The following is a 25,129-nucleotide window of genomic DNA, read 5'->3' on the forward strand; positions in this document are numbered from 1 at the left end:
GCACACTAAGACAACAAGTCAAAGTAGATCCAGTAATGATACAGAATTCAACCTGTAAGAAGATACCTGCATATTTGTTTCGTATTTTCTTGCAATTAATTGGCCATTTTCCTGAAAATCCTTTTGAGATTTTCTGTGGGCGTTATTCTCGCTGCTCTTCATATCATGTTGCTGATAACAGTTTAATCAAATTACTCTGATAGTTATTTATTTATTTTTCCACTGTAGTCTTAGCAGCCAGGATCTCAGAATAAATTTTGCAGTAGAAGTAATTTTTTGTTGCTTAATAGGTAATTCTGCAATCGTAAACATTCTCATAGAGAGCTAATTTAAAGGAGAAGTCCTCTCCTGAACAAGAGTAAGAAAGGTGCTTTAGTTGTTAGTGTTTGAAACAGCAAGGAGATGAAGTTTTCTTCTGATTTCCAGTAGATCTTGTGTAAGGGTAGAGGGTAGGAGCAGAGTGGGATGTGTCCCATGGATGACCCCGGGACACAGTTAGAGGACAACCATGTGGGAAGGGTTTGCAGCACATCTGGAACAGGTTGTCCAGATCAGAGTACAAGGATGTTCTTTGCTGATTAATTCCCAAATGTTGCTTCCCCTGATTTGCAGCTTTGTTAAACTACTTCTCAAATATCTTGTCCGTCTTCTGTACTTAGCGGCCTTCCAGTCCCTGAAGGGGCTCCAGGAAAGCTGGGGAGGGACTCTGGAGCAGGGAGGGGAGCCGTGGGACGAGGGGGAAGGGTTTTACACTGACAGAGGGGAGACTGAGATGAGATCTGAGGCAGAAATTCTTGGCTGTGAGGGGGGTGAGCCCCTGGCCCAGGGTGCCCAGAGAAGCTGTGGCTGCCCCATCCCTGGAGGGGTTCAAGGCCAGGTTGGACGGGGCTTGGAGCAACCTGGGCTGGTGGGAGGTGTCCCTGCCCAGGGCAGGGGGTGCCACTGGGGGGGCTTTAAGGTCCCTTCCCACCCAAACCATCCTGATTCTACTTGGGACAATATCAAGGCAGCCGGATTGCTTCTGCGTGTTGCTCTGCTGTAATCCCTTGGAGAACAGTTCAGATCAGGAAGTTGTGCCACGTGTTCTATAATTTGGGGTTTTTCTGGTACTAGGTCTAGGTAAAATGCATTCCTTTTTGTTCAGTACTATGTGTTTTGATGGGTGTATGTATCAATTAAAATATTGCATAAGAGTAGCTTGACTTTGTGACGTTCAGGCTAGCTTAATAAAACTCAGAACTAAATCTGCGGATTTCGTGACGGTCTGTGAAACTGTATTTGAGTTGATTGGCCGTGAAAGCTGTGTAACAAGTGGTACAAATTTAGATGTGAAAAAACGCGTGCCTAGCCAGGCGTGGAAGGCAGGAAAGATTTTCTCCTTTTGTTTTCCATTTCAGGTTTCTGTAGTTCTGTTGCATTTTTCTTGGGCTCTGCTGTCCTGGCTCCTAATATTAGATAGAAAAATTGTTACGAAAAATAAGTAAGTTAAGAAAAAAATATAATTAAAATGTTGTATAATCTTCGGAGGCGCTTCTTCACATTATCTGTGGTTAATCAGTAATGCATTGGAGATGCAGTTATCTGGGTTTAATCATCCTAGATGTTCTAGCTGAAAATGCATTGTAAACGAGGAAAAAAGAAAAAGGAGAAAATCCTTTTGTATTCTCTATGTTTTATTTTTTATGTATTTTTTTTTTATATTTATTTTCTCCATGTTAATTTTTCCATAGGAATCTGGGGTGGATGGGTTTTCTTAACGGTTTACGTAAAAGGCAGTAGCGTAATTGCATTCTGAAACTGGTTTTGATATATTTGGTTTAAGCTTCACTTCCACAGACTTATGTGGCAAGAGATCTAGATCCTGAATCCCTTTTTTTTTTTTTTAATTTATTTATTATTTTTTAGAATGCACTAGCCAGAAATGGATTGTGCGTTTTATTTCTCAGTTGTATGTCCTGACCCGCACTGAGGAGAAAGGGTTCCCGTATCGCTAAGACGCAAACACGGAGCTGATGGTGGTGGTGCAGTTTGGGTGGATCATGAGCACGTCAATCACAGGGACAATTTCTGCTTCTGCTCAAGACCTGAATCTTCTGCCTTCTTCACGTAGAGAAAGAGATTGTATAAACAGACGTGGTCAACATATGTTTGGCTGGTGCACGTGGAGGCTTTTGAAAAACTGGACTTTTGGAGTTTTGTTTTATCCATGTAAAATGAAATTCCTTGCCTTGTCATCTTCTATGTATTTCATTATTAGATTTTCTCAGTGGAATGATTTACAATACAATTAAAGAAAAGAACGGTACAGTCCTTCATGTTGAAAGCTCCAAAGAAGAATGGCGTTTTGGATTACTTCCCGTGGTTTATGTCCCAGCAGATCTAGATTTTTCCCTGGGGGAAAATATTGGTGAACATCAGCAAAAAAAGAGCGTCAAATCTGAATTCTGTTGCACAAGGTTATTGTGCAGAGTGAACTGTTTGAAAAATACCGAAACCTGTATTTGCAGATGAAAGCAAAGATCAGAGGAGCGTTTTTTATCTTTCCTGGTGGTGATTTCTGTGGCTGTGGGTTGGGAGCGGGGGACGCCTGCCTGTCTCACATCCCCTACCCGCGGTTCAATACCATTGGGCAAGTTAAAATCGCATGTCTGTTCTTCTCTTATTAAACGGCTATTTTCACATTCTGAACAGCCGAAAAGAAAAGAATCGGAGCAAATGTTACCTACAGCACATCACCCTCTGTGGGGTATGAGGGATGTGGGGGACCCATTTAAAAATCTTTGTCCTGATCCCCTGTTTTCTTTAGTTTTGAGTTGATTTGACGACACTGAAAACTCCAGTTACTCATGAAATAGTGAGAAAGGTAAGAGGCCTGTGGAAGAGCTGAATAAATGAGCGCAGCCTTGAGAATACCCGATCATTTGAAAATTTTGTGTGGTTGGAGGAATTATCTTTTTCCCATAATTTTTCTCCGGGTGAAAAAGTCTTGACTTGGTAAAATATAGTACTATGAAAAGCTTCCCTGAAAGGCTTATAAGCATGAGCAGTTTTAGTGTGAGAGAGGAATAGAAGCAATTTTTCTTCACAAATCATAAATCCGTTTCGATTATTTTTCAAATTTTGAAAAAAGGGGGGGGGGGGGGGAGAAGAGGAGTGTTTGGTTTTTTTTTCTGATGCAATTTTTCATTGGATGGCACCTTATTTTATCGTATGTGACTTTACTGCGTTACGCCGGTTTTATTCTGTTGCGCTATTTTACTGTCTCGCACTATTTCACTATCACAAAGCGAAAGCAAAGTTACTGCCCCTGGATTTTGGATGATGGATTTTCTATATTGCCCTGTTTCACTCTAAGGGAGCTAAAGCAAGGGTACCGCCCCTGCATTTTGGATGCCGTGTGTGAGGTGGGGGGGTGCCGGGCTCCCGCGGGACCCGGTGGGCGAGGAGCAGCAGCCGCGGGAGGGGGGTCACAGTACCCACGCTGTTGAAACCCGCGCTCGTAGCCGAGTGTGACCTCAGTGAAATTCACTCGAGTTCAGACTCTCGGCCATTTTTGTTCCCTGCTGCCATTTCTTTAACTCTCTCTCTGCCGCCTCCCTGCCCCAGGCTGCCGCGGTATTAAGAAACGCTCTCCCGACAGCCCCTGTGTCCCTGGAAATATTTAGGTCCGTCTTATATTTTTTCATCTCTGACTTTGCAGGCCCTCATACGTCACTCCCATTATCACTCCCCTCTTTTTGCTTTTTGGTATAATGCTGGCAGGTGCACCCTCTTACTGGTTTCCTCAGGCTTTTTCTGCTGTTATTCCATGCCGAAAATGGCAATGGGCTTTTTGTGATAAACTCTGGTATCGTGCAACCGTATATTTCCCTGCAGTCTTTGTTCAATATATATATATATATATTTTCAATACATATTTCTTATTTATATGCATTTTAGACAATAGATTGTCTAGTGAAGGATCATTTGCTAGTATTTGTGTAGGCTTTTAACACTGAGGGTAATCTTAGAAAATAGAACTGAAGGAATTCTAAGGGATTTCCTCTATTTATCTGCATGCAGAATTATTAGTTACTCCAGAAGCATTTGTATATTTTCCCAGTCTGTTCCTAAAGCCTCCCGCTGATGGAAAGCCCACAGGCTGCTGGGGTATAGACGCCCGTAGTCCAGCAGTCCCTGAGGAAGACACCAAGTGGTGCCTGGAAGCTCCCTACCTTCAGCGCAGTGGGCTGGCATGGGTTGGGAGAAGGATGTGTCCTTCAACCAGTGGCGTGCGGGCTCGGAGAGGGGGCGAAAAGGTAAAATGCCGTTACCCAAGTATGGGCAGGGTGGAAGGTGACACCCACGCAGGGGCAGGAGGTGACACCCACGCAGGGGTGTGATGGCTGCTGGAGGTGGGTCACTCATACGGCGTGTTACTTGGTAAGACTTGGGCAGCAGTTTGAGTCTATAGAATCATGGAATCACAACTCTATGGTTCTGTGCCTCGGTTGGAAGGGATCTTTCAGATCATCGAGTCCAACCATCAGCGTAACTCTGACGAAGACCATCACTAATCCATGTCACTGAGCACTATGTCTACGTTTGGTATTTTACAGTTGGCTCCGATGTAGTAATTGGTCCTTGAACAAAAGTAGTCTCCATCTTTCTTTCTATTTTCATATAACTAGCGTACATAGTTGGGACTTACCCCAACTTTTCGGAGTCTGTTTGTCTTGTACGTGTTTAGTATATTCATTTATATTGTTCTTACAGGAATTATCCATCAATTTACATACTGCCTTTTGTAGTACCTATATTTACAAAATATAAATGGAGGTTTCTATTTAGCTATAATGTGTTTATATTTGAAAATGGCTTAAACTGTTCCCTTCAGAGAATCTTGTGTATAGATAGCTGCTAAACATATATATACATATGACATTCATATTTGTTCATTAAAAGCAGAAAATGAATGTTTGAACAAATTACTACTTTCGTTATCCAGGCTAAAGGAAATAAGAACTTACTAACTTAAAGAACAAAGTATGAAATCACATGTAGAGGCTACGTATGAGAAAAGTAGGCATATTTTATTTAAAGAATGGCTTTTTTGTAGCTTTTTTTTTTCTTTCTTTTAATATATCTTTGGCATTCCTGTGATTTAGCATAGCCTAAAGCTTTTGGAGCACGTTAAAATACATTGACTCACACGTGTTGGGTATCTTATAAGTAATTTTTAATTGGCTATTGTCTTTATAAGTATTTAAAATGTATAACCCTTACATTGTTTTCTATCCAACTCCTTCGTGGCCTAAGCTGGTTATACTTAGGAGAAAATAAAGCTTCTGGCTGCTGAGTCAATGCATGTTTGCCTTCCCTCAGGCCGTGGCTCCTGCCTTCTCCATCCTGCCCAAAGGCATCGGGAAGGGCTCTACAGGGTGGTCCTTATGGGAGCGGTGAGATTGGGGAGGGTCAGAGATGTTGCGTTCATGAAGCTACGTGACAAACCAGGCGAGGCAGTGCCAGGCACGTCAGCATCCTTGCTGGGGACAGGGTTTGTGGTGGAACTGGGCATCGTGGCTGGACTAAAGACTGGCCGTGAATAACTCAAGAGCAGTTGCCCTCGCCTAAGAAACTTAAGATAAAATTCAACTTCTAGAATTGTTTCTGATTCTGTGCCTTTCTATTCGATATCTTCATTTATTCTTGTGAGGTATTTGAGTGATGCACAAAGAATTGGTGCCATGGGCAGGAGCAATCCCGTTGTCAGCACTGTACAGATGAAAAAATGGAATAAACCTGTGGTGAGGGAAGGAACTGAACTAAATATCTTCTTTTTGTGATTTTCCTATTATTGAGGATGCTCCTCAGTAATCAGACAGGTGAGAACAGGAATTGTGAATATAACCTGGGATTGACTTTGTAACCTCTGAATAAAAACATGAAACTGTACAAGGAATCAACTGTTTAATATTTCATGTTAATCAGATGTCATGTCTACATTTCATAGGCCAAGTCACAACTGAGAAGACCCAGAAGGTGAATTAACCTGTGTCCTTTCACTGATTTTTCTGACATTATGGGTTGTTATACTTGACCTAATCCCTCTTTGGCCTCCAGTCTTCAATTTTCAGAAGTGTTTCTCAAGAGCAAGAGCTTTCTTTATTCTTTCTTGATATAATACATTAACACACAACTTTCTTTTCTTGTAGGGTGCTTCGAGTGTTGCATCAAATGCCTGGGAGGGATTCCCTACGCGTCTTTGATTGCCACCATCCTGCTGTATGCTGGGGTCGCGCTGTTCTGTGGGTGTGGACATGAAGCCCTTTCAGGAACCGTCAACATTCTGCAAACCTACTTTGAGATGACAAGAGCTGCAGGAGACGTTATTGATGTCTTTACCATGTAAGTTCCTGGTTTCTTTTAATTCTTTCATTTTAAAACTGCTGAAAAATTCTACGGGGCATATAAATTTGACTCAAGAAAATGTGTTGTAATGAAAATCATGGAGAGAACGATTTGGATAAGCTCAGCATACGAAGTTTTGACAGGGGTGATAATTTTACTATTTACAAGCAACTTTTAATACTGTTTAATATCCCACAATTATAATTTAATTTGTTACTAAACATCGCTTCATGTAATATTGATGAAACTGTTCCATGCATGCTTGCTTTTATCCTTTTTATCCTCTGATAATTTCTTTGCTAAAATGTGGTTTTTTTAAAAAATAAAAATCTATACTCTACAGAGATAAAGCCGGAGTGTGTAACAAGTAACAGACTAGTTCTGGGAATAAATGCAGTAAAGACGTAACTGAAGAGTTGTGCAGAAATGTCAGAACTCTGTTGCCTCCTGTTTTCCTAGAATTCATCTGTTTGGAAGGTTTCGTTCTTTACTACTCCTGAAAACCTATTTCTGGAAGGTCTTTGTTTTGTTCTTGGTTTTCTTAGGCATTTGAAATCCTAATTCTTATATGACTGATAATGGTCGTAACTAAAGCTGGAGAGTCCTATCCTCAAATTTCTAAGTCTGTTCTTTCATGAATGTTTCTTGGAAAAGTGAAGTGATTTCATCACCCACCAAAACATTGACCTCTTATGATGGAGAAGAGAAGGCTCTGGGGAGACCTTATAGCGGCCTTCGGTACCTGAAGGAGGCCTATAAGAAAGCTGGGGAGGGGCTGTTTGCAAGGGCATGTAGCGACAGGACGAGGGACAATGGTTTAAACTAGAGCAGGGCAGGTTTAGATGAGACTTTAGGAAGAAGTTCTTTACACTGAGGGTGGTGAGACACTGGCCCAGGTTGCCAAGAGAGGGGGTGGAGGCCCCATTCCTGGAGACATTCAAGGCCAGGCTGGATGAGGCTCTGAGCGACCTGATCTAGTTGCAGATGTCCCTGCTGACTGCAGGGGGGTTGGACTGTATGGCCTTTAAAGGTCCCTCCCAACCCAACACATTCTATGGTTCTATGATGGATACTTCCATGATAATGCAGCTCAGTGACAGCAGCGATCAAAAAGCAAACCAGGTACCAGGAACTACTGGGAATGTCACAGAGAAACAGGGAACGTGCTAATGCCATTGTGTCAATCCATCTTTTATCCATATCATTAATACTGTGTACAATATTGGTGCCCCAAAGAAGGCAAAACAGGTTGATTCGAGTTACAGAACAGAAGCTATATGGTTAAAAATTGAGTATAGTAGGACTCCTCAATTGAGAGAGTGAGTGATTGAGATCTGTTGGGCTAGAGGTCTGCAAATTCACACTTATGAATGAGGAGCACAAGGTTAAATTGTCTTTCTCTTCCAGTAAAAGGAGGAAACTAGTAGGCACCAGGTTCAGCAGGTGATTCATCAGCAGGATGGTTCCTCAATTGTTGTGTAGCAGACCTGTGAAGCTAGGTCCATATTGTGGACGCCAAAAGCTTGTTTGGGTTATCTTGGAAAACAAATCCGTTGATGGTTTCTAATGGCGTACAGACTTATCCAGCTCAGGAAGTCCCAGAGGCTACAACAGCGATGGGGGTTATCCTATTGACTTGCCTGCTCTTTCTTTTTTATATTAATTTGTTTGAGATAGGCAAATGGGCAAGATATATATTTGATCTGACCTGGTACCACTGCTTTCATGATAGCTAGAAACAGAATCTTAAATTTCTTAACTTATGTAGTGCTGTCTTATCAACGCCCTTTCCAAAGCTTCTCTGTGAACGCTAGCTCTGTTGTTTCTGGAATTAGCAGCCGGAAGGGAGAAAGTACCAAACAAGCATGTCACTGCTATGCCATATCCAAATTTCTTCTGAGGACCGAGGAATTTAGATCTTCCTGTATAATAATAGATTGGGTTGATGGGAAGTATGTGACTTCTGCTTTGCCTTTTTTGGCTTGTCACTTCGAATAATGGGTCTGACTTGACTTGGCGGCTAAGGTTCATTGTTATCCTGAATGAGAGATCAGTCATTTTATTAGGCTCTAACTTATTTTATTAGTCCCTAGGAAGCCATTAGTGCAGAACAGCCACAAATCGATGCGTTCTCTTCGTAGCAAGTTTTCCAGCTTCCCTCTGTCAAATACTTAAGTGAAAATATCAGTCAGGAGCCACAGTTCAACTGCATATAACTCACTGGAAATGATTAAGGAACTGTAAAGGTGATTTTTTTTTTTCTTGGCATTAAATTGTTTGGCTTAGCTAGTACCTTTTTGTTCTGTTTGTTTGTTCTTTACTTAAAAATGTACCAAGCCCAGTTCTTTTCTGGGCAAACCTACTGGAATCGAAATTTCAATTTATTCAGTTGCGAAAGATGTCTCTAAAATTATGTCTTAAAGGGAAGAGGAGCAAATATTTTGACTAAAAGCAAATGAGCCGTTGCTTTTAGCTGAATAAACTGTGTGATTCTGAAAGAAATTTGCACACGTTAATTTTCTACCTGCTGAAGTAGATATTACTTTGCTTTTTAAAATAATTTTGTTGGGAGAAGAAATGCTTGGTATTTTGTCGCAACTATTGATTAACAGTTGCCGGTAGAAAAGCCTTATGGTAATTATATCACTTTGAAAGACCAAAAAGCAGAAAGAAAAATTATGTAAATAGAAACAGTTAAACAGTGCAGTGCCTACATTCTTAAAACTATACATATTGAAATGGAAATAAAACCTAGTTGTTTGTTGTTCTGATTAGAAATAGTAAGCATTTTAAAAACGTAATCTAGCAGCGTGCCCTACTAAATTACACTTTTTTAAGGCAATTTAAGACATTTTGGCTCTTAATGCTTCAAGTGGTGTGAAGTGTCTCAGGCTGACCTGGAGTCCGTCCTTCTGTGATAAATGTGTAGGCAGATGCTGCAGTGGAGTGAAGTGTGTTAGATTCTGTTTAATCGCGCTTATGGTTTCTGTCTATATTTTTATTAGCACAGTGGATTTCAAATGTCATTCAGAATAAAAATCAATCCCTATCTGAGAGCTTCTTCTGTGGGTGGTAAGAGATAAGGGCTTTTTTAACTGTGCCCACAACTCGGTTTGTTCTGAACACAGATAACACAACTCACAAGCCAGCCTGTATCTTTTATCTTTGTCAATACAGCTGCTCATTGCGATTTAGAAGAAGCTACAGACCCCTGTAGAGCAAGTAGGGCATAATGAGGGCATAAACAGGATCTGAAACACTTTTTAAGTGCCTAAAATAAAAACCAAGTACCTAAATCCAACAAAGCCATTCAGAAATGTCCATATCAATGTCCCCGAGGGCATCAAACAGCCCTGACTGTCCCTGCCTGGCCTCCCCTCAACCTGCCCATGGTCCAGGACCCCCCAGTTCAGCCTGGCCTGGGGCTCTCAGTCCCTCACCATGGACTCACCAGGCCATGGGGCTGGGGTGGGCGCTGGCTGCCCCGTGGGGAGCCCTCGTCCAACGTGGTGGGGGGAAACGAATTAATCAAGAACCTGCAGTTGGCCTCAAAGTCCCCTTGGAGGGCTCTGCCCTTGGGGGTTCAGCCCAGAGGGGCAGCCCCATGGGATGGAAGAGGTGGTCTGAGTGCTGGCCCTGCAGGGTGGATGTGGTCCCTCATTCCAGCTCCTCACCCTCTTATCTGAGGTAAAACAAGATATACCAGCCGCGGCTCAGATCTGCTTCGGAAATACTAGCAAGTGGTAAACATTTATAATTTCAAAACTGAAGAGCGAGTTTTGCAGCTGGTTTTAAAATTCTTTAAATGCCAGGCAGTTAAAAAGATTCTCTCAAATTTCTGATTTTTCTTTCTTTTAAAATACGGAATATCACGGTCAATAATTCTGAGGTATTGGAGACGTCCTGGAGAGATGCTGCGTGGGGTAGAGATAGCGCCTTTATAGCAAAGGCTTACAGTAAAGAATTCTCTTGTTTTGAGGGGGAAAAAAACATTTTGCTTGTTTTGAGGGGGGAAAACCCCCAACAAATTTGGCCTGTAATAGGGTACTAAAAACAATAGTTTATAAAAAATAACAATGACTTTTTTTTAAAGGATTTAGTCTGAAAGTACTGGATTACAACATAACTTGAATTTCTTCAGGGTGACACGGATAAAACAGATACTTTAAAGTCTTGAAAACTTAAATAAACCAAATGTATTGATATTCATGAGAACACATAGTGTACAGACAGGTGTTCCTGCTGGGGAGAGCACGTCTCCAAAAATCACAAAGCTGGATGAGGGAGACCCATCTGTCTTTACACAGTCCTTTCTAAAGCCACGAGCCTTTAATAAATTGGACGGTTATAGAAAACATTTGGAATTATCAATGAGTGACCTTTTCATTGGGTCTAACCGCTAAGGATACCGCTTTCTGACTCACTTTTGTGAAACTTCGTTCCCTCTAGTGCCAGATTTCTTCACTGTCGACTTTATCACTGCTCTAACTGCTCTTTTCCCCCAAGTGGAGAAATGCCCGTTTGGGGATTTAATGAGCAGAAGTCATCACACGTTGTCTGGGATGTGGATTCCTGCCGTGGATGTAGAGTAGTGATTTTTTGTTCCTTGTGATACAAAAGAAACCTAAAAAAAATTAAATACGGTCATTTAAATTATCCTGAAAATTGCCTTTATGATATTTTAACTGTAAGAGAGGAATGGTTTATGTTGCCTACTTTGTCATTTTAACGGCTCTGTAGGCTTCACTGAAACTGAGTAATCTGCTTGAGGCAGATGTGGCATTCAGTCGCTCTTCTAATAGCGTAATAAACTGCAGTGAACACTGTATCGGCAAAGTGCCGGGTGTAACTAGATTCGCTTAATCACTGATTTTGACAAGATTCTGAAGTCAGCAGAAGCAGATGTATGCTTATCAACAGTTTATTGTATGAGATGGATTTTTATATTTTTCTGGTGTTAGGAACAAATTCCAGAAGTGTTTTTTTAGAGAACTGCCAAACCTGGTGACTGGAAAATGGGAAACATTGCACTCATTTTTATCAAGGGTAGAAAGGAAGACCCTGGGAACCACCGCCCTGTCAGCCTCACCTCCGTGCCTGGGAAGATCATGGAGCAGATCCTCCTAGAAGCTATGCCAAGGCATGTAGAGGACAGGGAGGTGATTCAGGACAGCCAGCATGGCTTGAACAGGGTCAAGTCCTGCTTCACCAACCTAGTGGCCTTCTATGATGGAGTGACTACATCAGTGGACAAGGGAAGAGCTACAGAGGTCATCTATCTGGACTTCTGTAAGGCCTTTCACACGGTCCCTCACAACATCCTTCTCTCTACACTGGAGAGATATGATGGGTGGACTCTTCAGTGGACGAGCAATTCGTTGTATGGTCACATCCAAAAGGTGGTGGTCAATGGCTCAATGTAACAAGTCATCAGTAACAAGTGGTATCCCTCAGGGATCCATACTGGGACCAGCACTGTTTAATATCTTCTTCAATGACATAGACAGTGGGATTGAGGACACCCTCAGCGAGTTTGTGGATGACACCCAGCTGAGTGGTGCGGTTGACACACCTGAGGGACAGGATGCCATCCGGATGGACCTTGACAGGCTCAAGAAGTGGGCCCGTGTGAATCTCATGAGGTTTAACAAGGCCAAGTGCAGGGTCCTGAACCTGGGTCAGGGCAACCCCCCGTATCAGCACAGGCTGGGAGATGAAGGGATTGAGAGCAGCCCTGCCGTGAAAAGCTGTACATGAGCTGGGAATGTGCGCTCACAGCCCAGAACACCCCCAAATCCTGGGCTGCATCCCCAGCAGCGTGGGCAGCAGGGCGAGGGGGGGATTCTGCCCCTCTGCTCCGCTCTGTGAGACCCCCCTGCAGTGCTGCCTCCAGCGCTGGGGCACCAACAGCAGAAGGACACGGAGCTGTTGGAGCGGGGCCAGAGGAGGCCCCAGAGATGCTGGGAGGGCTGGAGCCCCTCTGCTGTGGGGACAGGCTGAGAGAGCTGGGGGGGTTCAGCCTGGAGAAGAGAAGGCTCCGGGGAGACCTTGTAACCCCCTTCCAGTCCCTAAAGGGGGCCTACAGGAAATATGGGGAAAAACCTTTTAGCAGGGTGTGTTGTGATAGGCCAAAGGGTAATGGCTTTAAACTAAAAGAGGGAAGATTTAGACTAGATACAAGGAAGAAGTTCCTTACTGCGAGGGTGGTGAGACAGTGGCTCAGAGAGGTGGTTGATGCCCCATCCCTGGAGGGGTTCAAGGCCGGGTTGGACGGGGCTCTGAGCAACCTGGGCTGGTTGAAGATGTCCCTGCTCATTGCAGGGGGGTCGGACTGGATGACCTTTAAAGGTCGCTTCCAACCCAAACCATTCTGTGATTCTATGAAATCAGCAGCACGAGGTATGTTTGGTGTATTTCCCAACAGCGTCTTTTCACAGTTCTTTCTCTTTAGTATGCAAGGCCAGCTAGTGCCATCTGTCACATGTTTGGGATATATAGGCCACAAAACAAGGGAATCATGCTCTTACAGCGGAAAATGAAGAAACCTTCCTGATAGAAACAGTAACACCATTTTCCTACTACAGTCAGCGCTAATTCAGGTCGTTGTAAATACACTTCCTTTTAAAGGTGTGAAAGCAAATAGTAAACTAAACGAAGTTACAATCTGTAAATCTGTTGTCACTATCTTCTCTGTTGGAAGTGCCCCAGACGCTCTGCTGGAACCAACTTCTTACAGCTCAAAATTTCCTTCCTTTCAAAATGTGAAAGGCGGCGTTTCAGATGCTGTTATGTCCAAGTTTGATGCTTGCTGATAACCTCTCTGTTAGTCCTTCTATAGTTATTGTTTATTAAAAGGATATTATTAAGAAATATACATATGTATGTGCAACTGCTTTCTTCTGAGGAAAAGCAAAAGAGCATGTGTAGAAGCTTTTATATCCCTCTTTTTAGTGTTTGGAACCAGTGTTTCGAGAGGCAGATAAATGGATGTTATTCTGTTGTTCTGCTGTTCTTTCTTTTTGTTGGCTTTGAAGCTCTCACAAGTTAAATATTGGTACCACTAAAAATATTATTGTTATTGTTAATATTATTAATGGCATATCTAGTGCTAATGGAATACTGTGAAAGGTATTACAATGACACCTGTAGTAATGGCTAGCTGATAGGAAATACGGTATTTATAAATATTTGCATTAGACCATGTGATGATTGTTTCAGCCATCTACTCTGTACGCAATAGCACTAATCTGGTTTTCCCTATGCATGTTTGTTCCATTACAAAAGCTTGGCGTTCTTTAAATTTGAACTTAAATTATGCTTTAAGCACTACTTGTGTTATGGGAAGAAACATGTAGGGCTCAGTATAAGGACCATATAACTTATGCGAGGCAGTGTCCTCGTATGTCTCTGGAAGCGATAGGACGAGGGGCAATGGTTTAAACTAGAGCAGGGCAGGTTTAGATGGGACCTTAGGAAGAAGTTCTTTCCACTGAGGGTGGTGAGACACTGGCCCAGGTTGCCCAGAGAGGGGGTGGAGGCCCCATCCCTGGAGACATTCAAGGCCAGGCTGGATGAGGCTCTGAGCGACCTGATCTAGTGGGAGATGTCCCTGCTGACTGCAGGGGGGTTGGACTAGATGGCCTTTAGAGGTCCCTCCCAACCCAACACAGTCTATGTTTCTATGATCCCATGGAAGCAGCAACCGTCAGCCACCCCAAAGAGCCCTGGCAGGTGGCCCCACGGGGTCTGTAAGAAGGTTCTCTCTGAGCCTGTGAACAGGAGGAAGATGGGAAAGAAGTGGAGATGGACTCGGTTTGCAGATACCAAACCAGGCAGACTGCCTGTGGTTGACGTCCAGGCTGGTGCTGTCATTTGTTTGAGAGATATGCTGCCTTTTCGGAGGTGTACGCTCGCTATTGGTAAAGATTGTTTTCACTCTCCCGGTTACATGATAGTATCCAAGTTGCTATTTAAACACGAGTTTACATTTCCTTTATACATCAGATTAATATATTATCTAGGGAGTATGATCTGAAGTTTTTAGCTTCGTATCTGTTCACTTAGCATTAAAAGATTTTTATAAAATGATAGTTTTATATTAAAAAATAATTCTTTTTAAAGTATGCTGCCTTAGAAATATGTTTGGTTTTCAGATAATAGATTTTCTTGTTGCATTAGGTCAATTTGATACCTCTAAACGTATCTGGAAAAAGTTACAGATACAAAAAAAATTACAAATGTTAGCAAAAATATTTTATTACAAAATATTTTGCTAATGCAATGTTTGGAAACTATCCTTAAAATCCTTGGATATTTCTACATTGAGAAACGTTAAGTGTAGTTTCTTCTGTGACAGCAAATAACTTTCATAGAATCTTAATTCATCTAAGCATTGTCGAAATCCTAGCTGGGTGTGTAAGACTGTGCCTGCTGTGTGCGCTGCATCGGCTCGTAATCGTCTCGTGCTCTGGAAAATGGGCAGCAGCGGGCTGAGGTTTGCTTTATCCAAACCCTCTTTTGAAATCTGCAGACAATCTGCTCCCTTGGTATTTTTGAGATTCTATGGTTCTATGAATTCTACGATGAACCATTCTGTGAGATGTAAGTGCTGAAGATGTAGTCCAGAGTTGAGTGGAAGAGTCGTATACATCAGAAAGCAGCGCTAACACCATCGAATCTGAGCAGTGGGCATAAATACTCGGTGCTAATATCTCGCTGTTCATCCAGGATTTATTTCAGGGACTTGTTTTGGACTGAGTCTTGCCTGCTACGATGGGCTGAACGTCCAGTAGTGGCTGGAGGGCAGTAAGAGCACTCCTGGAGCACGCTTCTCATTGAGCTTGAATTGGAAAGCAATCCGTGTCGTGCACTCTGAAAAACATGATGCGAACTGTATCTCAATAAGTGGGAACAGCTGCGGGACTTGCTTAAAAATAAATAAAATAAAAAAAAATCCATTCCTGAGCCAAAATGTTGACAGGGATGTACACGTAATCCCTACTGCTGTAACATCACGGGTTTGTTCACTGAGCTCAGTGGTAAAAAGACTTCTAATGTGGCTAATTAAAGATCCCACTAATAGCACACTTGGAGTTCTTGCACCTGGATTCTGACTACGCGTAGGAAAATGAAGTCATCCCTGGAAGGATGGCCGGACTCGGGCCAAAGTCTCTTGTTTGTGTATTATAATTTGACAGGAACCACCAGAGAGAGCACATTATCATTGAAGGATGCGTCTCTCGTTTTTAAAAAATAGAGTTTACTTAAGGAGAACAGTTTCCATTACATTGGAATGGTTCAGTCACACATAAAAAGTAAAACTGGGCAAATACAGCACACTAAAGATTTTAGATCTGCATTTTAGATCTGGTATCGTTCCCTAGATGGACCAAATCTGACAAAACATGCCAGCACCTGAGAATATGACCTTTGCAAGACTATACACTGCTGAAAAGTCACATTTACGACCTGCTCAGCTGTATTGTGTAGCCTAGCGTCCTGTATTCTAATAAAACCAAAACCAGTAAGAATCTATGTAAGTAAAAGTTAGGATTTGGGAGATAGCTGCAAAAATGTGGTCCTCGTTTCATGAAATAATTCAAGGAGGAAACTGATAACAGCGCACATGAGTAACAGCAGAATGATCTTACATAAAGAAATTTTTCATCTGTGCAGATACAGTCCACTACCTTTAGGCAAACAGCTGTATTATTTATTCCTGCGTTAAGCATCTCTCTTGGTTGTCTGGAGTTTCGGGTTGGCTATAATCGCTGCGGGCCCGTGACCCCAAGCATATGCGGTAGACCTTCCTCATCGGTCAGTTCATCTTCGTAGGAAATATCTGTCTCTCTTTTAAGCGCCTTTATTTCCTTTTTGTCTTAGTTTACAAGCCCGTGGAAAGGAAAGCGCGTATTCCTATGTAATATACACATCGTTAAACCTTGCTTCGTGTGCCATGCACAGCTAAGATGACCGGCCTTTCCACAGGAGAAAGGAAAAGCGTAAAATTAACTATTCCCATCCCAATCTGGAGTTTTAGTATCGAGTTGCCAGTCTTACGCTATCAGTATTTACCGTGTGTGACTCCAAGTTTACGTCCGTAATAATGAGATACTTGAAATCCTGTGGTATGCTTTTGCCACATCTTTTTGCTCTGTATTGCTATGGAAAGTTGCCTGGGAATTCAGTATCCGTAGTGCACAACGCCACCACGTAACTCTGCCAGAAACCTGCACGTTACTGTGCACTAATTCCAATTTTTTTGGGGCCTTCTTCAGGCAAAGAGGGCTCCAGATTCCCTCTGTAATTAGCATCTTTACGTATGTTTCTAAGAAAGTCGGCTTGCTAGAGGTGAGCAGAGAGAACGAGCCCGGATTATCAGAAGCAAATTTGAGGAGCAGCATTGTCCACGCGTCACACTCAGAATTTTGTGGTTTGGACTCAAACACTCCGTGATTATTTAAATTCTTATACTGGATCCTTTCCCGTTCCAAGAAAGTTTCAAGATTCGTAGGGCAGAAATGGGGTTTGCACTGCTCTCGTTCCTCTTCCATTGGCTTGGGAACTCTCTGCTGCTTTGAGAGGTGCTCCGTGAAATCTCGGCTCGACCGTCCCATTCCTAGGAAGGAAGAGACCATCAGACTTTTTGAGGATGGCGATTTAAGGTTGTGTTCTGCATATGTATGCCACAAATCAGTCTGTTAAAATCCATGGGATCTTATGTCACAACAGCTGCTGTTCAGAGTAGAATAACAAAATCTGGCCCCCGGAGACTGTGAGTGTAACTCACATGTGACAGTGTGATGACCCGTTCTTTGTATAATTTATATAATTGAGCAAACGATTTGTATGATTACATACAAAATTTCTTCCCGAAATACAGAATCATAAGAATTCTGTTTTCTTTTTATTATGTTTTATTTCTACTTTAATTAAAAATACTTTTAGGTCTTTGTTGCTCTTATCCTTCCTCTACTATTAACCCTTCCTCCTTTTATCATTTCCTGACAAACATCAATTAACCATTCTTGTACTCCAATTTTCTTTTCTTTCCACCTGAAATTTAGAAGTTTAGATGCTGTATTAACCTAATCTCAGAAAAAAATCCCTCATGGACCTCTGCTGACATTTTATTACTAGTTTCATTTTTCTCTTCTCCACGGTGGGGATATTTCAGTTTCTTTTACCTCATTTATGTTGTCACCTGCAGTTTTTTGGTCTTACTTTGCAGTTAGTACATGCTTATTAATAAATCCTTCTTTCTCCTTGTGGGCTGTATGTTTTCCTTCTCAAGTTTGCCTTTGCTTCTCTCCTCCCTTTGCTAACGATTCCCCAGTGCTTCATCGTACCAACATCTTCCTTGCTCGACCTCCTTAAGTGAATAACGTCACGAATTTACACCAAGGAATTGTTCCCAGCTGGTTTGCAGGAGAGCCTGAGCACCTCTTTTAAAAACTTCCATGGGGCATGGCTTTTGCATACCCCAAGCAACCTTCTGGCTTGCAAATATCCTCTTTTCCCTCGTCTCTCTACAAAAAAAACACGTTTGCAAACCTGTTCCTACAAGCTTGAGAGAGCCGGAGGGGGCAGGCTGCGATCTCAGCCTCTTACCAGCCTCTTGGGATCAGCCCCATGGAGAGCAAGAGGGTCAGCGCGGGGGCCAGAATTGCTGTTTTACAGGGTAATTTGGAGATTATTTTACATTCGAGATGCAAACATCAACTAGTCAAAGTCCCTTGTGGTTGAAAAAAATAAATTAATGGGAAAAAACCCAACTCGCCCTCACCCAAAAAGGCCAAACTGACCTACCCCAATGGCAGTGACCACACGCATTTCTCATCTTTCTGAATTGTCTATGCCAGCTATACAAAAAGGCAGTTTTTAATTAGGAATTGTTCTATGATAATCTAATTAACTTTTTATTACTTTGATAGGCTGATATTTTATTTTCCTTATTGTGTTTTTTTAGCTTGGAAGTAGGGATAATTACCTGAATCTCCTTGCATTCAGAGGGTATAGGTACAGCTCGCTGCTAATGATGTGCTCCTCAGGACCTGTAGGATCTGAATGTCATCTGTATTTGGAGAAATTATGTTATAAATTCAGGAAGAGAAAGGTGAGGATGAACTACAAACGCTGGAAAACTAGTTCCGCAGTAATACCTAGTACTCTGGTGGGTTAGGAAGCCAAAGCCTCTGTGACAGTAGGCTTTTATCTCTTGTTCAGGCTGAAGCATACACATACTTTATTTAAATAAAAAAAAAAAAATTCTGGACAGCGTGAGAATCACGTGTCACAGGGCAAACTAATGTGTTTTCTTTTGTTGCTGCTAATTGCAAATAAATGTCTGCAATGCATGCCTATATTAACCAAATTAAATGAAAATATCCCTAGCTGGTATTGTATATCGTTCCAAAGCAATGTTAAGTAATTTTGATAGAAAAATGTATATTTGTGTGCATTAGCTGAGGGCCAACCTTCACCATGGAGGGCAGAAGGTGTACCATGATTAGACTGAATAGTGTAAAGGCTTCAGGTTCAACTACAATTTGTAGTTCCTTTTAGGACACTATAAACTATAAAGGGTCAATGTTAACAGTTCTTCTTGGCTTATCTGTTGGGGTCGTAAATGCACGTATTAGGGTGGAACAGTACTGGTTTACTCCAGTGAAGCGACTAGTTCCTCAAGCCCCAAACGTTATTCCTTCTAGACAGTTAACAGAAGCTAATTATGAACATTGAAATAATTTTGAAACGGGGTGTAATAATTATGAGCTCAGTTGATGGAAGGAGCCTCAACAACAAAAAACCCTGATTTGTTATAGCACACTTTTTGAAAAAAGCCTGCTACACACGGACATGATCATTCAACAGTTAATCTTATTGCTTGCTGATTTATTTATTTATTTTTTTAATCCTTGAATTTGCCAAAGCACCGTGAAAATACACAGTAGGAAATCTGCAACATTGATCTGACTCACTGAGAATGTTTTCACTCCCCTCTGACTTGTCTCTGCTGGGATAGTCTACTCGGTGCTTGGCTACAGCCTGTTCCTGGAGATGGTACCAGTGATGGCTTCCATCAGTACCTTCTGTCAGAGGAAGAAAGTGTTTTCTCTAGAGCTATTTTAATATTCATCTTGTCGGATGGACTCCAGATTCAGATTAATGAATTAGGAAGTCCGCTTAATATGCAATAATTAATGAGCCAGCAGCAGAAAAGGAACTAAAAATTGAAAGATCAGCTTGATTTCAATCGCAAATTGAAAACAGTATGTTTCTGGTTTTAACATTTCTGAAAATCGTGTTGTGAGGAAAATCAGATCTGGAACCCGTGGAGCCTCTACAAGATTAGGACAGTTTTAGATTATTCTGTAAAAAATAAAAGGCTTTTGCTAGGTTCAAGATGTTTTTCACCATCAATTTACATTTAGATAGACATTCCGCTTATTCTAGCCAGCAACCTAGGTTAACATGTGAAGACTGCACGATCAACGCAAATTTGTTAAAATCAGGTTTATCTTCACAATCTTCATTGTCTGCCTTTAATAGAAACGTTTCATGACTCTATAAAATATCCACAGGAGTCCCGCAGTTAGTGAATAGGTAGGCAAGATTTGAACAACCTGGTCCAGTGGGAGGTGGCCCTGCCCATGGCGGGGGGTTGGAACGAGGTGGTCTCTAAGGTCCCTTCCAACTCTGACAATTCTATGCTTCTATGATTTCTTATTGTTCATTTAGTGTAGCTTTAGTCTTCACCTAATGTACTTCAGGAGTACAAAATTTATCTTTATAGTTTTGTCTCTTCTTCCTTTGCTCCGTACCCACCTCGTTCCTCCCATTTCAGCCTACGCAAGTGCGAGCCCTGATTGTCCTTTTCCTTTGTCCTCACCCATTGCGCCCCTTGGCTCCTGTTCATCACCCCGCCTGCCGTTCCCTTCTACCGCCCTGCTTGCTCTCGTGCTCTGTCTGCAGCATTTGAGACTTTGCTGAAACACAGATGGCAATTAATCTCCCTGAGTTCATCCCCAAAGAATCACATTTTTATTTTAAAGAAAGGCAATCTCCCTTTTACAAGGCCCGTATTTTATTGTCTGTTCTAATGTCGTTGGAAAATCAGAGTTTATCTGAAATTTATTGTATACTCCAGAATAATTTAATACCAACACTATTTGAAAAATTAAATGTATATAAAATGTTACTGTTGCAATACGTTTTCTTTAAATACAGCACGCACTAAATGTAGTTATATTGCAATACAATTCTATCTGATGGTTAAAGAGGCAGTTGATTGACTGTTCCACGATTTTTTTTTATGTTTTTACTCTTTCCATTCTACAAGATCCTTTCTTCTTGGAGTAAATCTGGCTTTTTCATCTCATGTGCTCTGATTGGTAGAGACTTTACTATTTCTCTCTGCAGAGGGTATACGAGGAAGAAATTGATTTCTATATTTGACTAGTGTATAGCTATATATATTTTTTTCCCTGTAGAAGGCTTAAGTGAAAGTTATTCTTTCGGTTACACATAAGGCTGAGGAAAAAGCAGAGCTCTTTTGGTACGCTTTTTGATACAAGCGGCTCAGTGGGAGGCTCAGCACAGATGGTTTAAAGGGCTGTTGCAAGGGCTGAAATAGTCTTTGGACTTCCCAAAAGCCTTAATCTCTTTAGGACAACAAGAGCTTGTCGTTTCTCCATCCCCGAGTACACTGGGGTCTGTGAGGAGCCGCTGCTGGCAGAGCTCCCAGGCTTCAGCCACTGGTGGACGTCACAATTTTATAAGGTGTATAATGTCGGAACTGGAAGAGATCTCAGGGAATAATTCCAAAGTTTCTGTTTGCTGGGTTCTTATAAGCTTATTTTCATCAATAAAGACCTGATAGGCTCAGAAGATCATTTTCCTGTTAAAATAGTGTTACACTGGCTGAATTACTATAAAATTAGGGAAATGAGATTTTTACAATGCAATCAGCAATTCTATCTATTAAAATAAATTGCATCTTTGCATCATCCAATAGTGCCTATAGCGTTAAATTTGCTTCGCCGTTGTGGATATTTCATGTATCTATTCCATACAGATATCAGTTTACCCTCGTTTTCACTTGAGCAGGAGAGAAAAAGTGATGTAGAGGAAAGCTGAGAGGGCTTTGTTATTGGAATGCCAGGGAAAACCACATCGTGTCTCGTTCCACGACCCTTCAGTTATCACGTTCTGAAAAATGCTCCAGTAGGTGCCAAGAGCGTTCATTTCTAATACTTCTCCCACTCCCAATCAAGTCACAAGTTTAATTGTGTTTTTATGAGACTAATGCAAACTTAAGATACATTCACTGAAGTTGTAGACACAGTCATACACCTGAAATATCAGCTGTAAACTTGAATCTGACTTGGAATCTCTCGAAAACCGTCCAAACTCAAAGATGTTTTAATGGGGGTTTGAGCTTTGTTATTGTATTGTACATGTAAAACATGTCCTGATAGTTGTCTTTTGGGTGATGATGAAAACTGAGATCCTAAAGAAATGTTATCGTTAAATATTTCCTTTAATAACAAAAAAAAATTAGTCTTTATGTCTTGAGAAACATCCGGTTTGCATAGTGGTTTGGTAGATGTCAAAATTAATCTTGAAGATCCTAATGGATCTCTGGCTTATTTTTTGTCCTACTTTGTTGTGAGCTGTCGCTATCTTGACCTGGACAATATGACAAACTTACTAACATCTTACACCTGCATGTTACCATTTTATGAGGAGTTGTGTAACTCCTGCTGTGTCATGTTGATAAACTGGAAGCTTACTGGGGCTGGTTTTTTAGAGAGGTCCAAGCAGGAAACATTGAAACCTGCTGATCCACGGCAATGGTCACTAGGAATGTTTCCCAGTTTAGACCAGACACTTGGAGCAGAGAGGTGCTTTCAAAGAGCTTTTCACAAAACCTGGTCATGGGAGAACATTTAGGAGTCAGAGTCTCCTTGAGCCACTGTTGACCTTCTGGACAGTGCTGGGCAGGACAACTACATGACAATCCGGGTAATCTTCTTTGCAATAAATTTGGCCTTCTCAGGGTCTGCACGTTACACTGTAAGCCACCCATTTCTTGAGCTTTACGTCTGTGAAACGATGTTTTCAAAGCCCCATTATAGAAGAACGCTGGATGATCTGACCTTATTACCTTCCCAATAACATCTTTCCGGTTTGAAGTTAAGGATCTCTCTTGATGGCTTTATTATTCTGTGTCAGACACTTTGTCCATTGGAGAATAAGTGGAAAAATAATAATGAGGAGAAGATAGCAGAGATTGGCACAGCAGAGATTGGCACTGCAGCTTGAAAACTACCTGCACGTGTAGGAAGATTTATGGAAGATTGTGACAAAATACCTTTTCTATAACCTAAGTGCTGGATACAATGTGCTACTCAGGAGATGTGTCAGATTCTTGTTTCCTTTTCCTTTTTCTTTTTTTTTTCTTTGCTAATGTATTTAAAGGAAAAATAAAATGAGAATTAACCGACTTTTAAATTATTACGATAAACTGTGCTGCCTTCCCTACACAGATCCATTTTTACGTTTTGTGAAATTAAACAGCCCAGTGTTTCTTATATAAAGGCTCTTTTATTCCAAAGTTCATTCCTAAGTTGAATCCAGTGCAGAAACTTTGAGGCTTAGTGGGTCTGATTATCTCACCCTGAAATTTCAGAGTCAGCTTTAAACATTTATGCCGATAAATAATTTTTGCTGTTCCTCTACAGGATTGACATCTTCAAGTACGTGATATATGGTGTAGCAGCTGCTTTCTTTGTATATGGCATTTTGCTGATGGTGGAGGGATTCTTTACAACTGGTGCCATCAAGGATCTCTACGGGGATTTCAAAATCACCACTTGCGGCAGATGTGTCAGCGCCTGGGTAAGTGGTTAAGAAAGCTTTTGCACTTATGACAATTCCAACACGTTTTGGATATTTGTAGTGCCTTGCGATGTTTATTTTTGGGGTTTTGTTACTTAAATATTTTCTGATACTTCAGTTTAGCGGTTACAAATTATAGAAAAGGCAAATAGAGTGTTAGGAATGCTCTCTATGCGATTAGGAGCAGTCTCTTTGCAGTTAGGAGCAATTAATTCCACCAGTTGAATGGGAAAGCTTATTCTCTCAGCAACGTAAGCTGTTCGGGACAGGACTAAAAGTGTGTCATGCCTTCAGTGGTACTGGGCAAGAAAGGTTTTTCTTACTAACGCTTTCATTTAGAAATCCTGCCTGTTCCTCTTTGGCTGAGACCTGTCATCAGCTTTTCTTTTGATTTTAAAAGGCAAACAGCCCATTATTTACTCCTACCTTATCTCTGGTTTGGAGAGACCGTTCACTTACGACCATGGCAATGCTAGATTCAAAAAAATTCTGATTTGTACTGGGACTTAAATGGAGGTTTCTCATACTAAAATTGCTGACTGGGAACAAACCTCAGCGACAGAGAACATTTTCCAGGCACACTTAAAATTATCAAAACTGTTTTTTTAAGGTTAAACTGACATTTAAGTTTAAACTGGACACAGTTAACCTACACGTTGGAAACTGGGGAATACAGCAGGTATGCCCTCCCTACACAGACGTAACATGCTCCACAGCAATGTTGCTTTTTCATCTTTTTTTCCTTTATTGCTGTCAGATGTCACTGTATGATTTTGGCACTTCGACTAAGTGTTGTTTTGAAGCCCTTAAATAAATATACAAATAAAGACTGGGAACATTTTAAAGAGGGAACAATCGTTGCTTATACCAACACTGCTTTCATCTCCTGGAAAGAAGCCTCCAATCCATATTCAGTGAGAACCCACCGAGCTACTTCAAATTCTGTACAGAGCAGCACATTTTTCCGAACGTTGTTTTTTTCTTCACAGCTCCCATAAACGCCTGTCCTCGGTGTTGCAGCAGAGCAAAGCTGCGTCCTCTCGGCTTGGATGCCCTGGCAGTATAAACTGTCATTCTGTAGCACGTGTCTAGAAGAAATGAACAGTTAAGCATCTATTCTACGGTTAATATCACGGTTATTATTAATGATTCATCAAATTAATTCCTTCAGCCTGTTACTTTCCTCATCAGTAATTTGTAATTTATTTTTTTTTACTTTAAGAAACCTTGGCTGTCCCATTTTGCAGCTAAGGTTAAGGCTGTATACTGTTTGTGACCACAATTAAAACAAGCCAACAATTATTTTGAGTTAAATACGTTGTTGTTGTTATTCTTCAAGTCAGTGGAAGTTTTTTCTTTTCCCTGGAAAAGCAAAAAAATCTGTTCGATTGCTTTTCTTATTCTGATGCTATATCAGTAAGGTTGCTATGCAAATGTCTGGAGCTGTTTGGGGTTATTATTCTGGTTTTAACTTCTGTGCTCTTAGAGGTTTGAGAGTATGACAGTATATACCACATTTTTTTCAATTAAAACTTGAGGCCCTTTTTGACTGGGTTTATTTTGCTTATTTCGTATTTAAAATCCTTAAGTGAGAAATAGCAGCTTCCATTAAAAAACCCCGACATTTGGAAATAGAAGATGTTTCAGTCCAGCAGTGACACGTTTATAATTTATCTAGTTCCTTAAATCATGCAAACGATGTGAAGAAATAGGTTCCAAGAACAACAGAAAGACGAGTGGAGAGGTAAATTGAGCCTAATCGGTGTCCTCGGGTGTCAGGCCCAGATTGTTCTACTGCTCTGCAAATTTGCTGTCATCAATTCTGTGACGTACAGTT

General features: G+C 41.3%; 1 protein-coding gene across 1 annotated transcript in view; it reads left to right on the forward strand.

Annotated features, from left to right (window-relative positions):
* The window catches only part of GPM6A (glycoprotein M6A), a 135,897-nt gene that overhangs the window by 83,014 nt on the left and 27,754 nt on the right, over positions 1-25,129 (forward strand). Inside the window, exons 2-3 of the mRNA XM_063336056.1 lie at positions 6,195-6,387; positions 23,136-23,292. Of these exons, the coding sequence (XP_063192126.1) occupies positions 6,195-6,387; positions 23,136-23,292 (350 nt within the window). The remainder of the gene's footprint in view (positions 1-6,194; positions 6,388-23,135; positions 23,293-25,129) is intronic.

This window comes from Chroicocephalus ridibundus, chromosome 5, assembly GCF_963924245.1.
Source record: "Chroicocephalus ridibundus chromosome 5, bChrRid1.1, whole genome shotgun sequence".
NCBI lineage: Eukaryota > Metazoa > Chordata > Aves > Charadriiformes > Laridae > Chroicocephalus > Chroicocephalus ridibundus.